This window comes from Aquarana catesbeiana, linkage group LG05 (assembly GCF_042186555.1).
Source record: "Aquarana catesbeiana isolate 2022-GZ linkage group LG05, ASM4218655v1, whole genome shotgun sequence".
In the NCBI taxonomy this organism is placed as follows: domain Eukaryota; kingdom Metazoa; phylum Chordata; class Amphibia; order Anura; family Ranidae; genus Aquarana; species Aquarana catesbeiana.
In genome coordinates this window covers 409,956,266-409,973,917 of record NC_133328.1, presented here as the reverse complement: position 1 = coordinate 409,973,917, position 17,652 = coordinate 409,956,266, and the positions used below count along the sequence as shown (strand labels likewise).

At 39.9% G+C, this 17,652-nt stretch overlaps 1 protein-coding gene across 2 annotated transcripts in view; it reads left to right on the top strand.

Moving 5' to 3' along the window:
* GPLD1 (glycosylphosphatidylinositol specific phospholipase D1) overlaps positions 1 to 17,410 on the top strand; it is a 96,253-nt gene extending 78,843 nt beyond the window's left edge. Inside the window, exons 18-25 of one of the 2 annotated variants that reach the window (XM_073631152.1) lie at positions 1,098 to 1,239; positions 7,969 to 8,059; positions 10,008 to 10,101; positions 11,992 to 12,168; positions 12,795 to 12,955; positions 15,220 to 15,246; positions 15,317 to 15,367; positions 16,779 to 17,410. In XM_073631152.1, the coding sequence (XP_073487253.1) occupies positions 1,098 to 1,239; positions 7,969 to 8,059; positions 10,008 to 10,101; positions 11,992 to 12,168; positions 12,795 to 12,955; positions 15,220 to 15,246; positions 15,317 to 15,367; positions 16,779 to 16,859 (824 nt within the window). In that variant the 3' untranslated portion in view covers positions 16,860 to 17,410. The remainder of the gene's footprint in view (positions 1 to 1,097; positions 1,240 to 7,968; positions 8,060 to 10,007; positions 10,102 to 11,991; positions 12,169 to 12,794; positions 12,956 to 15,219; positions 15,247 to 15,316; positions 15,368 to 16,778) is intronic. The other variant, XM_073631153.1, reaches the window with a different exon arrangement.
* Positions 17,411 to 17,652: the final 242 nt, after the last annotated feature.

Below are 17,652 nucleotides of genomic sequence, written 5' to 3'. Positions count from 1 at the left end.
GTCGTCCCAGAAGGAAGCCTCTTTTAAAAATGATACACAAGAAAGCCTGCAAACAGTTTGCTGAAGACAAGCAGACTAAGGACATGGATTACTGGAACCATGTCCTGTGGTCTTATGATACCAAGATAAATGTATTTGGTTCAGATGGTGTCAAGCGTGTGTGGCAGCCACCAGGTGAGGAGTACAAAGACAAGTGTGTTTTGCCTACAGTCAAGCATGGTTGTTGGAAGTGTCATTTGTCTGGGGCTGCATGAGTGCTGCCGACACTGGGGAGCTACAGTTCATTGAGTGAACCATGAATGCCAACATGTACTGTGACATACTGAAGCAGAGCATGATCCCCTCTCTTCGGAGACTGGGCTGCAGGGCCAACATGATAACGACCCCAAACACACCTCCAAGACGACCACTGCCTTGCTAAAGAAGCTGAGGGTAAAGGTGATGGACTGGCCAAGCATGTCTCCAGACCTAAACCCTATTGAGCATCTGTGGGGCATTCTCAAACGGAAGGTGGAGGAGCGCAAGGTTGTCATGGAGGAGTGGAAGAGGATTCCAGTGGCAACCTGTGAAGCTCTGGTGAACTCCATGCCCAAGAGGGTTAAGGCAGTGCTGGACAATAATGGTGGCCACACAAAAATTGACACTTTGGGCCCAGTTTGGACATTTTCACTTAGGGGTGTACTCACTTTTGTTGCTAGCGGCTTAGACATTAATGGCTGTATGTTGAGTTATTTTGAGGGGACAGCAAATTTACACTGTTATGCAAGCTGTACACTCACTACTTTACATTGTAGCAAAGTGTAATTTCTTCAGTGTTGTCACATGAAAATATATAATAAAATATTTACAAAAATATGAGGGGTGTACTCACTTTTGTGAGATAATAATTAGATAGATATATATATATATATATATATTAATTTTTTTTTGCTATATTCAAATAGTGTTATATATATATATATATATATATATATACACATACACACATATATATATACACACAGTAAATATATTTAATACATACTCAATACCCAGCTGTGCAGGAGGGAGTATCCTTATCCATAATAATGAGTAACATTAGCATGTGTGTTTTCCAGAAATCCTATTTGTGGAAGAAGCAGAGTGGCTTGTGATGGGAGAACATGATTATGCCTGGTTTGGTTTCTCTCTTCATAGTCATAAAATCAAGACAAGAACGTTGTTAGTCATTGGAAGTCCTACCTGGAACGCCTTCAAAGAGTAAGTCAGTCTTTTGTTTGCTACTAAACATGATAATACATGGTATTGTAAAATTATTTAACATTAACATTAAAGGGGTTGTAAAGGTATAAATTTTTTCACCTTAATGCATTCTATACATTAAGGTGAAAAAACTTTTGAAAATACCTCCGCCCCCAGCCCCCCCGTTTTACTTACCTGACACCTCGAAACTCGGCCGCTCGCTCCCGACCTCCATTCAGCCGATCAGCCTGGTCGCTGATTGGCTATAGTGGATGGATTGAAAGCAGCGCAGCCATTGGCTCGCGCTGCTGTCAATCACAGCCAATGACGCGGCGCGCCGGGGGCGGGGCCGAGTGATACAGCCAGCGGTATCACGGGAGCGCGCCCGCAATAACTAACCACCATGCGAGAGAGCTCGCATTAAGGTGGTTAGTTATTACGGGGAGGAGCCGAGACCCCCGCCGAGGGACCCCAGAAGAGCAGGTTCGGGGCCACTCTGTGCAGAACGAGCTGCACAGTGAAGGTAAGTATAACATGTTTGTTATTTAAAAAAAAAAAAAAAATTTACCTTTACAACCCCTTTAATTTCTTAACATGACAAAAGTACAGCCATTGGAGGGCTGGTTAGTTCCAATTCAAGCAGTAATTGAGTTGAGTGGCCCACCCATTGCAGTAGAGTACCCATCCTCTGTTTATAGTAGCGGAGAATTGGGGAAAAGAGTATAGAGGTAGCATCTGAAAAATTCAACAGAATTATCCACTTGAACAAAATTCAAGGTTGCTACGGTTTCCTGTTATAACAACTAAAGAGAAATAATCTTTGAAAAGCGGTTTATATGGTTAAAGACTCAATTCACTAGGAATTGCACAAGGATCAGGATCTGTATTTTTAGCCAGATGACTGTAATGTTTTAATATTATTAGAATCCATTTAAAAAAATGCGACTTTTTGTAAATAAGGATCCTTATCATGCGTGTCTGCTTTGTGAATTTACCATCATGTACCATATTGTAAACATTTGTATATTTAATGTGTATTCTGATCACTTGCTGCTTTGATATATATACTTATGTGGTTAGGAAATCTAGTTAGCACTCCCTACAACAACCCTGCTGCCTCTAGGTAATTTAATATTCTATTGTATTCTTCATTCCAACCAATGGGGCTTTAAGCTGTGATCATCTTTACTAATATTGAATTGGTGAGATGTTTGATCTTTACCCACTGTTCACACCATTTTGCTTTTCCATTTAATTCACCCCTCTGTGACCTGGTTATAGTTGACAAATTCTTCATACATTTTTCTCCCTACTGACTTGTTATATTCCTTATAATTCTTTGGGAACATTTTGTAATATCTCCTCTCCTAAGAACTTTAGCTGTATTTATACTACAGTCGTGGCCAAAAGTTTTGAGAATGACACAGATGTTACTATGATATAACGAAGTATAATTACAAGCATTTCATAAGTGTCAAAGGCTTTTATTGACAATTACATCAAGTCTATGCAAAGAGTCAATATTTGCAGTGTTGACCATTCTTTTTCAAGACCTCTGCAATGTGTTCTGGCGTGCCATCAGTCAACCGTTGGGCCACATCCTGACTGATGGCAACTCATCCATTCTTGCATAATCAATGCTCGGAGTTTATCAGACTTTGTGTGGGGGGGGGGTTTCACCCGCCACTGGAGGATTGACCACAAGTTCTTAATGGGATTAGGGTCTGGGGAGTTTCCTGGCCGTGGACCCAAATTTTTTATGTTTTGTTCCCCAAGCCTCTTAGTTATCACTTTTGTCTTATGGCAAGGTTCTGCATGATGCTGGAAAAGGCATTGTTCATCACCAAACAGTTCTTGGATGGTTGGGATAATGCTGCTGCTCTCGGAGGATGTTTTTGTACCATTCTTTATTCATGGCTGTGTTCTTAGGCAAAATTGTGACTGAGCCCACTCCCTTGGCTGAGTAGCAACCCCACACATGAATGGTCTCAGGATGCTTTACTGTTGGCATGACACAGGACTGATGGTAGCACTCACCTTTTTTTTCTGGACAAGGTTTTTACCGGATGCCTCAAACAATCAGAAAGAGGATTCATCAGAGAAAATGACTTTACCCCAGTCCTCAGCAGTCCAATCCCTGTACCTTTTGCAGATTATCAGTTTGTCCCTGATGTTTTTTACCTTGAGAAAAGTGGCTTCTTTGCTGCCCTTCTTGACACTGGGCCATCCTCCAAAATTCTTCACCTCATTGTACATGATGCACTCACACTTGCCTGTTGACGTTCCTGAGCAAGCTCTGCACTGGTGGTGCCCCGATCCTGCAGCTGAATCAACTGTAGGAGACAGTCCTGGCGCTCGCTGGACTTTCTTGGGCACCATGAAGCCTCCTTCACAAATGCAGCGGAAATGTTTTTTTTTTATGGGATTAAGTTCATTTTCATGGCAAAGAGGGACTTTGCAATTCATCTGATTACTTTTCATAACACTCTGGAGTTTATTCAAATTGCCATAATAAACACTGAGGCAGCAGACTTTGTGAAAATTAATATTTGTGCCATTCTCAAAACTTTTCTTTTCAAAGATTTTTATTGGTAACAATCAGTTAACAGTTACTGACAATTCAGTTTAACGTTGAGCAAGTACAATTAACAGAGTACATTTCAATGGGTCAGTATGATGAGAACATGCTGAGGGGGGAGATACAGAGTTTGGATAAGCTAACATAGATTATACAATCCAGTAGGAACAACAATTGTTATAGTAAGGGGGAGGGAGGGCCCTTGGATGCAGGAGGGTTAGCTAATGGTGTTAATCTGTAAGAAGGTGATCACGGTATCAACTGAACAATTTGTACTAACAAATTATGTTACCAGTGGTGAACATTGAGTAAAGAGGGGGGGGGGTGTCAAGATGAAAGTGGGTTGAAAAGAAAGGAGAAAAGATTGGTTAGTGATAGGGTGGTCGGGTAGCTCGCATGGGCCTGGGCTGCGCAGCAGCATTGCCGCTAGAGGTCAGGGGGGAATTAAGGTTCTAAGAGGTGCTTGTCAAAGTCAGGGGGTAGGATATGGTCTATCCATGGAAGCTAGATTTTAAGGTGCTGGGGGATCTTGTCTAAAATCTTTGTTCAATTTTGCCATGTATCATAGCTTGGGTAACCCTATTTTTCACTTCAGCTATGTGTAGAGTTGGGGTCTTCCAGGCCTTTGTTATCGTTTGTTTGGCTGCTGTGGTGAGTTGAAGGAGAAGGCGCAGTTGTGCTCTGGTGTAGTCCTGTGGGATATAAATTAGTAAGGCAACGGATGGGTCAGGGTCGAGAGTTTCTTGGAGCAATGTGGAGGCCATTTGAAATGTTGTTGCCCAGAAGCATTGCACAATCGGGCATGTCCACCAAATGTGTGCATGCGTGTCTCTTTCGCTACAACCTCTGAAGTAATTTGGGGGATAGTTTGGCAGGAATTTGGCGATCCTAGTTGGGACCAAGTACCATTGCATGAGGACTTTGTAGTTTGCCTCTGATGCGACATTTTGGGAGGAGATTTTAGTGTTAGTCCATATATTTGTCCAGTCCTCTACATCTAGGTCAATTGCTAGGTCTTTGGACCATTGTAGAGCATATGAGGGGAGATTAGCTTGGGGGGATGTGAGATGGGTGTAGAGGAGAGAAATGATACCAGGAGCATGTGGGTCTGAGTCGCATATACCCTCAAACATAGATAGGTTATCTAGCCCAGAGCAAGATCCTACAACTGTTTGAGCAAAGTGAGTGATTTGAAGAAATCGAAAGCACTCCTTGTGCGGGAGTTGAGCTTGCGCTTATAGGTCTGGGAATGTTTTGATAGCATCGCCAGTGATCAGATCATATATGTGACTCAAACCAGCCTGGGACCAGGCCTGAAATGAGGCTAGTTCGGTGTAGGCCGGGTAGAAGAGTGGGTGACCGAGAAAAGAAAGTAGTGGTGAGTGTGGTGACATTAATTTAAATGGGTTTCGCAGTTTGTCCCAAATTTTGAGGGAGTGTTGTGTTATGAGGTTGGTTATGGGACCACAAGCTGAGGTGGGTAGCCACAACAAATTAGTCACTGTAATGGGGTGGAGGTCTATTGCTTCTAAGCTGACCCATATAGGCATTTCAGTTTTTGCATGATAAAGTGTGATATGGGCCAGTTGGGCTGCATGGTAGTAATGTAGGAAATTGGGTAAACCAAGGCCCCCACGGAGTTTGTTAGGAAGCAAGATAGGTCTTGAGACCCTGGGTTTCGTGAAACTCCAAATATATTTAAAGACTCAGCTCTGTATGACCCGAAGTAGGGAGGGATTGCGACCGGGAGGACTCTATATAGATATAAGAGCTTTGGCAGCAAAGACATCTTCACGGCCGCAACCCGCCCAAGCCTATTCTCAAAACTTTTGGCCACGGCTGTAGATGCATGACAGATCTGTTCTCAGTCACTGCATGCTTGTAAATATCTATATATTTTGAAAAAGGAAAAAAGGTCAGGACTTTAAATGAGGTGTAGGACCAATGCCTCCATCCCTAATACGAGGAGAAAACAAGGGGGTTTTGGGACTTTAAATGAAGCATGCAAAAAGGAAACAGATACGCACTGTGTGTCTGTAAAGTGTTTATTCCATATGACAATACAGATAGAGTAAATACACAATGCAAGTATAAAAATATACATAAATAAATACTGTAAGTTCATATATGTACACATGGGGGTTTATTTACTAAAGGCAAATCCACTTTGCACTTGGAAGTGCAGTTGCTGAAGATCTGAGGGGGGCATGCAAGGAAAAAAAAAACAGCATTTTTGTCTGTACATGATTAGATGATAGAAATCAGCAAAGCTTCCCCTCATTTCAGATCTTCCCCTCAGATCTACAGCGACTGCACTTCCAAGTGCACTTGTAGTGCAAAGTGGATTTGCCTTTAGTAAATCAACCCCATGGTTTCATGGCATGGAGGTACAGATGGCAAATGCCCAATACGGAAATCAGAGTTCACATGACGTAGGAACCAAAAAAATGATTTATAAATCTACGACAACATCAGACATGATTGATGGCTAGGTAGATGTTCCAGAATATAATATAGCTGTGGCATCAACAAGGCTCAAATCGTTTTCGTGGGCATGTCCACTCATCAGGAGCAGATGCCACAAGTATCTATAGAATATATATATAGGTGTAACGAGCCACAGTCTGACTAGAAAAGAAGAGTATAAAAAAAAGGGGGACAAAGAGGTGTTTAATTGTCCACCCATACTTACAAACAGCGATAGTGAATGTGGCATGTGGTGGTAGGCCGAGGGTGAACTGGGGACATAGTCTGCCACGGGAGCTAAGGCTGCAATATACCTATGACGCAACATTGAACAGTGTTAAAAGATATGCAACGCTGGGAATGTAATCCCCCTATAACGAACGGTGATAGTGTATGATTCATCAACAGGGACAACTGGGAACAAGTTATAAATGTGTATAAATATAATAATAATTTGTATGTATTTGTAAATAATGGTGAACCAGATGTGACTCCTGGAAAAGTAATGAAAGGAGTAAAAAAGCATTTTTCATGTGTATTCAAGCTTCAGGGTTTTTTGTTTGAGCCAATGAAAAGCATTATAGGCTAAAAACCCTGAAAAAATGTGCAAAAACATATGATTCGTGCATTTAACGTAATTCCCATCTATGTCTTTAGGGTTAAGTTCTGCTTCAAAAGTAGTTCATGTATTTTTTGGAGTGGCAAGCATCAAGCTACAGGTGCCAGTGTGCTCATTCAGTATGTAAAGAGACACACTTGAAATACATACATTTTTGGATGTTGAGCATTTTGGAGCTTCAAGGCCACTCAGATGTGAATGGGGCCTTAGGCTTGATTTTTAAAACCAAATATAAATATAGTAAGGACAATAGTAATCGGCTAAATAACAAAAACAAAGAGGCCATTTCACTCTCACTTTGCGAAAACAAGGGTTATTTAAGAACCTCTGAGTCTTCTACTACATACAAAGTCAGTAGTAAGGTGTAAGCACTGACTTTTTCTTTTTCAAACATTTTTTATTGAACATATTTTTGAAAATGCAGTTATAGTTGTATGGCATTGATTTTGTTCCACAGAAGAAAAAGATTGCAATATATAGATTAGAATACAAGAAGGGTCCTATGTGACAATAAAATGCTGGTCATTAAATGCCTATAAAGGCTACAATTTCCCCCTCAAAGTGATGGAACATTAGAACAAGCCCCCAAACGGGAAGTGCACAATAAGTAATTGTGTTTATTTGCTCAGAAACATAGATAAGATATGGAATCCCCACTCAGCTACGAGGGAGACATTTGTGAATGACTAAACTGCTAATAGAATGTCTCCTAGAAACAAGGGGGCACAAGAAAGTATATAGGGGTTAAAGGGAAGGAGTAGGGTAAAGGATCAGAGTTGGGCCCGGACAGACCCCTTTACCCAGGGAGAACCTCTTAACTGTAAGCGTAGGCATGAATGCACTATAGTGACCTGATGGAATTGTTTGAGTTTCCCCTGGGATAATTAGATATCTAGTTTATCATGTAGAATCACAGCTAATTTCTCATTAAGTAAGAACCATGATACTTTGTTTCATGAGCAAGAGAGGGGGGGAGTACTGTCTTTTTTATGATATTAAACTTGTGACTAATTTGTGCCAAAGTCTGTAATTCTCTGCCATAGTAGGTTTCATTCACTTGTATTAAAATGTTTATTTTTTGCAGATATGATTATGAAGACTTACGGAGCGTAGGGAAAGCTTATGGATTCTATCCACCAAGTAGAAACACAACATTTGTTATAAATGGGCATTCAGTGAGTTCCTTTCTTTAATTTAGATGTAAATTTCCTGTTGCTGATCTCTAGAATATAACGGAAAATTGTTACCCGATATTAACTGTAATTTTCATTCCCTGGCTTAGCCTCATGTCAGCAACCGTTAGTAAGCTCCGCCCCATGGTTGCTTATATGAGGTGAGCCAGGAATACAGAAAATTGTTACCTGATACTCTCCTAAATTTTTCTTTACTGGCTTATCCTCGTGTCAGCAGTCCTGGAAACAATAAAATTATATAAAATATGTGGCGCTACTCTAGCTACTCTTTAAAATTTCAATCAAGTAAGGTATAAAATAAACAAATTAAGGCAGCTCTGTATTAATTGTTGTTCCAATCCCCTGTACAGTAGAACACGGATTGGTAGAGTGAGAAGCAGCACAAAGAACCAATCAGTTGTGCTTCAGTGCTCATACAGTAAGAAGGAACATACGGATATGAGAAAGCAGAGTGACAGAAAGATAATCTCATTAATCGGCTAGTTTGGGTCTTCTGCTCTGCCAGACAGGGCTATGTTGTGTGGCAGAGCTGCAAAAAAATCCCAAAACAAAATGGGTATACAAAAACACGTTGGCAGTTAAACCAGCCCCCATATATGGATTTCATCTGTTTATTTGTATGTGCCCAGAGTTCAGCTTTAAGCCTCATCAACGCACACTACTAATGTATAATACAATTAGTGCCAGGTTCTAACATCCCTTGTTGCTTTCTAGCTGTCAGCTATCCCAACCATTATTTTATCAATCTTTCATAAATTGGCGAGTGGTCAAAAGTATTAATCCAGCTTTAGCCAAGGTTTTTGTTATTATGTCTAGTAACTAGCAATGGGCAACTAATAAATAAATAAAAGCATTTTCTAGTTTTCAGTTGATTGAAGAAAGGCTAGAACCTTTTTCCATTTGTTCTGCCTTCTATGACCCCATGGGGTTGATTTACTAAAACTGAAGATTGCAAAATCTGGTGCAGCTTCCAGTTATTTTGCCAAAGCTTAAATAAACAAACTGACGTTATAAGCTTATTGGCTACCATGTACAGCTTCACCGGATTTTGCACTCTCCAGTTTTAATAAATCAACCCCCATAACTCTATTGCCCCGTACACACGGTCGGATTTTCCGATGGAAAATGTCCGATCGGAGCGTGTTGTCGGAAATTCCAACCGTGCGTGGGCTCCATCGGACATTTTCCATCGGATTTTCCGACACACAAAGTTTGAGAGCAGGATATAAAATTTTCCAACAACAAAATCCGTTGTCGGAAATTCCGATCGTGTGTACACAAATCCGACGGACAAAGTGCCACGCATGCTCAGAATAAATAAAGAGATGAAAGCTATTGGCCACTGCCCCGTTTGAAGTCCCGACGTTCGTGTTTTACGTCACCGCGTTTAGAACGATCGGATTTTCCGACAACTTTGTGTGATCGTGTGTATGCAAGACAAGTTTGAGCCAACATCCGTCGGAAAAAATCCTAGGATTTTGTTGTCGGAATGTCTGAACAAAGTCCGACCGTGTGTACGGGGCATATGAGTGATTTAGACTAATTTTCGGTCCTGGCGACAAAACAATGAACACAGATGCAAAATTTAACAGGTCATAGAGTGTCCTCATTGAGACAAACCAGAATGTTCTAATAGCTTCATGCAGTCAATTCTCACCTGCTTTATGGGGAGGCCAGAGTTAAGACCAAGAACTTTGTAGACTGCATCTCAGTGCAAACTAATACTTATCAGCAGCAACACATTGGTGGTCATCAATATGCGTGCAAACACTTTAGCATGCAACATTTAAAATTTTCTTCCCAGGAAATATCTTGTATTAGGTCCTATAGAAAACCATTTCAAGGAAATGAACTTATTCTGCTCACATTTTACTAATATTTTGCACAGATTTTGTTCAATCCTGGAGTTATGTGGTCTCATGTATTTCAGGAACACAGTAAGATGGGTTCATCATTTGCAAGTGGGACACTATATGTGAACGGGGAAAGAAAGAAAGTGCTGATAATTGGGGAACCTACACAAAGTAGGTAATTTACTTATACAGTTTGATTGACTAAAATGTATGGTGAAGCATGATTGAATTTGAAAATGGATAAGGGCACCTACAGTATAACAGGAAATAACAGTACTGCCAGAACACTTTCTGATTTATTCTAATAATAAGCCCCAAAAGCGTCTGAGCATGTTAACCCTTTACTGTTTGAAATGCAAAAACATGCTAAATTGTTTAAACTAGAGATGGTGACAGCAGAAGTTATTCAAGCATATAGTCTACTGTTAAGACCATATATCACTAACAGCCTCGCTACCTGACTAATGAATCGACGGTCACACGTGGGTTCGAGAGACATTGGTCTGTTAAACTTTCCTCTTTTTTTTGTATGAACCCTGTACTTTGTAATACACCGAACCAAAGAATGTTATTTTTTTCTGCACTGTACCCCACTTTTATGTTATTGAAAAATTACAATAAAAACCATTGGAAAAGAAACTAGAGACGGTGGCAAACCCATCTTATGTCTGTAGCTGGCTTAATTTAATGCTGACGGTTTGGATTTGACCATAACAAAATAGGGCTTTTTAGTTTTCCCTGTGGGAAATGTAACATCCTTTATAATACATGGATGACATTGCATGGTGGAATGGGTTTAATAGACATAATTGTAGTGGCTGGCAAATCTCTTACCTTTTGTTAAAATGGTTAAAAGAGATCTGCTGTGTATGAACAACCTATGGCTAAAAAGAGGTGGACAAATATTTATTTAAACGCAACAGGTAGTGAGGCAATACCAAATGCATCGGATGCTCAGAACTAGTATTGAGCTTGGGTTCAGTCCAAACCCAAGTTTGTCTGAACCTGGAAGTTAGCTGTCATTGCTGGGCCAATAAGCTATGGACTGGAGATTTCCCACCCTGCAGATGATGCACACAAAGGGGCGGGATGCTTGTGACAACATTTATTTAATATGGACCATGTAGCTACATTAGAACTATGGTATCAGGAACATCCCTGCCCCTTTGTATATGTGCAGCAGGGTAATCTCTCACCCGCAGTTCATTGGCCCAGTAACGACAGCTAACTTCCAGGTTCATACCAAACCCAAGCTCACGCCTACTCAGAACCACTCAGTATCCCTTATTCCCTACACTGTCTATTCCACACCAGATTGCTAAATGCTATGCATTGTTTGAAACGATCACTCTAATGCCCCGTACACACGGTCGGATTTTCCGATGGAAAATGTCCGATCGGAGCGTGTTGTCGGAAATTCCGACCGTGTGTGGGCTCCATCGGACATTTTCCATCGGATTTTCCAACACACAAAGTTTGAGAGCAAAAAGTGCCACGCATGCTCAGAATAAATAAAGAGATGAAAGCTATTGGCCACTGCCCCATTTATAGTCCCGACGTACGTGTTTTACGTCACCGCGTTTAGAACGATCGGATTTTCCGACAACTTTGTGTATCCTAGGATTTTGTTGTCGGAATGTCCGAACAAAGTCCGACCGTGTGTACGGGGCATTACAGTTAGCCTCTCCAACAGGAGGCCCGGGGCAATGGTAAAAAAGATAGAAACAATCTATGTAAATTAAAGAGCAGTTTTAGGCCAGAAAAAAGTGTATTAGGCATGCCAAGAAAGTAGTGCAAAAGTCGTTTTCATAGGTCTTCAGAGGATTTCGATATTTTAAAATCAGCTCTATTTCTAACATGCAATTGGCTCTGTGGTGGGTTTTTTTTGCTAGGTTATAAAAGCAACTTGCTTTGAAATATTGTGCAATTGTGTTATGCAAAATGCTTTGGCAGCTCTCGATCATTAAAGATGTTATGTTAGGCTAATATTACTTTATATACAGCCACATGGTTTACAAAATATGTTCACTTTGAAATAACCACTTCTTCAAATTGTTTTAGATACCGTTTTAAAACTTATGTTTATATCAAGAACTTTGCATCATGCTGGAACATCCACAGTATATGAACTCAAAAATACAATGAATCCATCTCCACTGGGAACCCTAAGAGGGAGTGGAGAACTTTCTCGCTATGGTTCAAAGCTGCTTCTAAGTGATCTGGATGACGATGGCCTTGGTATGAAAACAAATCTGCTTTAATAAGATTGCTTTTCCAATGGTATTGAATTTTTTTAAAATCAGGTTACAACTGTTGGGGTATTATTTCTCTACGATACGTGTCAGGTTTATTGATTGGCCCCCCAAAATAGTGTTTATAGGGTAACCTGTAAGGATTCATACAGTATTTGGTAGTGATCAAACACTGAACTGCTTCACCCTTGGAAGTTTTACATTAAATCTAGGTAGGATATCAGCTCCACTCCTCTTGAGCTTTGCTAAACCAAGTGGGGAGCTGAATATCCATGAAATCTGTGGATCTGTACTCCTAAATTGGCAAAGTAACTAAAAAAAGACAAACGACTCATTATAATCTCAATAAAATAATTGACTCAAAAAAAGCATATAACCTGACAAAGTTTTTAGAACCAAGCTATCTCTAATTGACATTAAAGTCATATTGAATAAAAAAAATATGAACTGATACAAATCAAAATATATTATATTTTTTCAATTTAAAATAAAAAATATTCAGTTGATTCTAGTAAGATTGATTAGCATGTATTGTATACAGCAAAGGAACAAAACGTTAAGGCTGTATTGCACTGAAAAGATAAATCCTGTGTTTGTATATTTGACATGCAGATGAAATCATTGTGACCTCACCTTTATGGACTGGTGACTACACCTCAATGTTGTTCGGTTCTCAGGCAGGTCGAGTCTATATTTATAATGGAAATACCACTTCTACAGGATTGCTAAAAGATAAATGCAAATCATGGACTTCCCCGTGTCCTGAGGACTGGGTAAGAAAATTATGCAATACCAGCTTATTTTCCAAATGTTTTCTGCTTTGCCCATATACAGTATGTATCCACTCTTGTATAGGACACAGGGGTTTTCAACTATATTTCAATTACCAGAGTTTAGCTTTTTTTCTGCCAAGAGTGATAAAGCACGCAAAATTCTTAAAGTGGTAATAAACCCGAAAACATTGTTGTGGCTGTATTATTTTTTTTAGGCTTTTTTTCCCTGGTGATCTAGCCAGTAGGACTGTTATTTTTCAGGCCATGCTGTCCAGCAAAAATGGCACTGAGAGGGTTGAAGACAAACAATTTAACACTGACAAAGGTGCTTACAATGGTCAGCTTTTTGTTCATTCATGTAAAACCTAACCAGAAAGCGAAAAAAAAAATCTGTTGCTGTAATTTGCTTAAAAAGTGTTAGCTGGAGATCAGCTTTAATTTGTGAGTAAAATCCATTTAAATCTGCTAGTGAATCCAACACTACCCTCTCCCCAGATGGACGATCCTTCTGTTCAAGGGTTGCTCTGCTCCTCCTCCATCCAGAGTGAAGCCAGCCATACATCGATTCAAATTCTTCTGGTTGAGCAGGGATTGGCTGAATTTCGATCCATGTATGGGCACTCTGGTTGTACACAAGTTTAACCACTTTCTGACTGGCGCACGCCGACGTACGTCGGCAGAATGGCACGGCTGGGCAAATGGACGTACCCGTACGTCCCTTTGAATTTGCCGCCGTGCCATTGCATGCGCGTCGACGGCGGCATACGCCAACCAGGAGCTCCGTGAGTCGGGTTGCGGGTCCTGTGGACTCAATCGCCGTGGGGATACCCGCGATCGCCTCACGGAGAGGACAAACGGGGAGATGCTAATGTAAACAAGCATTTCTCCGTTCTGCGTAGTGACAGTGTCACTGATCTCTGCTCCCTGTGATCGGGAGCAGAGATCAGTGATGTGTCACACATAGCCACGCCCCCCCACAGTTAGTAACACGCCCCAGGACATACTTAACCCCTCCCTAGCCCCCTAGTGGTTAACCCCTTCACTCCCAGTGTCATTTACACAGGAATCAGTGCATTTGTATAGCACGGATTGCTGTATAAATGACAATGGTCCCAAAAATGTCTGATGTGTCCACCATAATGTCGCAGTCACAGAAAAAAAAAAAAAAAAAAAAAAAAAAAAAAAAAAAAAAATCGCTGATCGTCGCCATTACTAGTAAAAAAAAAAAATTAATAATAAAAATGCCATAAAACTATCCCCTATTTTTAAACGCTATAACTTTTGCGCAAACCAATCAATAAACGCTTATTGTAAATTTTTTTTTACCAAAAATATGTAGGAGAATACGTATCGGCCTAAACTGAGGAAAAAAAATGTTTTTTAAAATATTTTTTGGGGATATTTATTATAGCAAAAAGTAAAAAATAAAGCGTTTTTTTCAGAATTGTCGCTATTTCTTTTTTGTAGCGCAAAAAAAACAAAAACGTAGAGGCGATCAAAAGAAAGCTCTATTTGTGGGGAAAAATGGACGTCAATTTTGTTTGGGAGCCACGTCACACAACCGCGCAATTGTCAGTTAAAGCGACGCACTGCCGAATCGCAAAAAGTGCTCTGGTCAGGAAGGGGGTAAATTCTTCCGGGGCTGAAGCGGTTAATAAATCGACACATGTGCAACTAACCTGTTGGGTTTTTCCCAAACGATTAGTGCCGTTGGGTATAGCCGGAATAACTAATCGTGTTCTGCTGACAGGGCTCCTCACCTGCAGAACATAATGGCGCTGCAGGAAGGATTCCCCATCAACAGTGTTGATGGGAGAATCCTTTCTGCAGCGCCATTGTTCTACAGGTGGGGAGCCCTGCCGGCAGAAATCGAGAAATTTTCTTTTCTTCCACCAGTGGTGGAAGGAAAGAAAATTGCATAACCTATGGCCTGCCTGAGTAATTTTAGTTTTTAATTTTAATAATTTTGAGTCATGAATGGAAATATTTGACCATTAGCACAATGTTGTTTAGCACGGTAAATTCACAGCTGTGTATGTTTGGGGGATATAGATGAACTTGTGCTAAAAAAAGATTTCATTGACTAGATAATTTTCTACGACAGCTGTCTGATGTCAGTGGGTGCCAAAGCCCTCTATGTTAGAGATTATTTGATTCTGAAAACTAGATTTTTTTTTTTAATATCCATGGCTTTAAGACTTACTGGCCCATTCAAAAAATAAATGCAATACCTAGTGTGCTTTTTTTTTTTCTTTCTTTTGCAGGCACAATATGTACTAGTCTCTCCTGAGGTAAGTTGAACCTTTTAGGTACAAATGCCCATTTTTTTTACATTTATAATAATTAAGCTCAATCTTTCAGGAAAAATCAAGGTTTGGAAGTGCTGTGACTACTGTGAATTCCAAACAAAAGGTAAGTGAAGTCAACTGAACCTGTACAACTTTAGGCTCCTAAATGTATTTAGAAGTGCACTGCAACAAGCAAGATTATCATTTGACATAAGCCTACTCATTACTGCACTTTAACATGCAATTATTATTGTGTACTCTAATGACCTGGGTGAACGCACAATTAGTTTGTTATAACAATGGGGCCTCCAAATAACTAGAGTAAAAAAATTGGGGGTACCAACATCCGAGTAGCAATAATGGATATTTGAGTGCAAGGAGACTGTTCCCCACGAAAGGTCTCCAAAGCAGGGAAGGGAAAAAGGGGAAAAAAAAAATTGACTCTCTCGGTACCCTGAACAGATTGCACATCAAGTAAAATATATAAAATTATTGATACATAGTTACAACATACATTGTATCTGGATACTTCACTATAACAAAAACTACAGGTGTAACAAAAACTATACAAAGTTTACATTACACTGGTACTCAATATACTCCGTGATGGAACATAGGAGTTACGTTCTTCAGTGCACGAACATACTCTACAGATAAAGTAATAAGGTATACATATTAAACACCAGTAAATAATGCATATGCACATAAAGAAAAAACAAATAATTGGGGAAATGAAGACATTCAATTGCTTACTGATGAGGGCCCACAGAAAGATCAGGGGCCAAACAGCAGTGTCACTAGAACTTCCCTTTGTATAGTTAATATCTACACCTGTAGTTTTCATCATAAATTGATGTTTTAGCTGACTTTCATGGCACCAGCCTTTCTGCTTTTTTTGCATGGACTATCAATTAGGGCTTTGTAATCCAAAATGAATATAACCCTATGTCACAAAAATGGTTTCTTTGCAGACTGGATCCAGGTGTTATGTCGATATAGAGAACACATCCTATTGCAGTACAAATTCATCAGTTACCTCCTCTAGAGTATGGTTTTGATTTTGAAGAATGCTTTTTGGAATAGGGCTTATGTACACTGGGCGTTTAGCCCAATGCAAGAGATCCTGGTATTTTGGTGCAGACAGAAAGTACAGACCAACCCTGCTGCCAGCATGAAAGACTGAAATCTGATGTGGCTGGATAGTGCACTGAGCAGTAACAACATTTAAGGCAGTATGCGCCTTGGGGCAAATGCCTAGAATGCAAGCAGTCTTCATTCCAGGCATTCATAGCTGGGCCCATATTGCCCAAAGCATCCAGCCATAGCAGCATTCTGTCTGAGAATTTTACAGGCCGACAGCATTGAGGCTGGCCTGTGCCTTACACCCTCACCAAAACAGGAGCTCATGCTAGTTGCCCAGTGTGCATGAGGCCTATTGCAAAAATTATTAGATATGACAAACATGAATAAATCTGCTAGTAGCAAACATGGTTGATGATGAATACATTAAAGACTTCTTGTTTTTGGCATTTCAGAAGCAGGTCGTTGTTGCAGCTGTAAGAAGCTCCAATAAAGCAAGACTGGCTGGAGCAGTGTACATTTACAATCTCAACTGAATAAACCTGTATAATAATAAAAAAAACAAAAAATAATGACACAGCTGTGAAGTTGGTTATAAGAAGAAGAAAAAAATCAGTCATCTTTGGACAAAACAAAAAGGAAAATGTGGGCAACTGCAATCAGTAGAATGCCGTTTCGTATTGGTTCTTTGGTAAAGAGGTTTCTTAGTTGTTTACATCAAACCCCCACTTTGGTCAAGACAAAAACAAAGAAGAGAATCTTGTTCAGCTAATGAAAAGACCATCTGAACTGACAAACTGCAGGTCAAGGACAAGTCCATACAATAAGCATCAACTGTAATGATCTGTGGAAATGGACTGGCAACGTTCTGTAGTCTAGACTTGCTGAACTAAAGGTTCAAAACAAGAAGGGATGGCAATTCGTATCTTCTGAAACCGGTACAAGCATATTACTGCTACCTAAAGAAAATTCCAACTGAACCAACTTTTCAGCCACCCCTATTTTATTGGAACAATGAAAATAACCATATGATGTGAAGAATAATTTTTCTTTAGATTGTTTCATTTAAATAAAACATATTTTGGCAGATTGTTTCTAATTTCTAAATATAATGATTTAAGCAATATTTATCGAAGTGTACTCAACTACCAAACTTTAACTGAACAAATCACACAGTATCTATTACAATAACCATTAATGACTTTTGGTTAAATAAGATTGTGTTGCAGTCATGGTGCAGGTTGGTATTGAAATGCAATTCAGCAGACACATGGAAATACCTGTCTATTCTTCCACAGGATGTTGTAGTACTTTACTATACATGTCAAC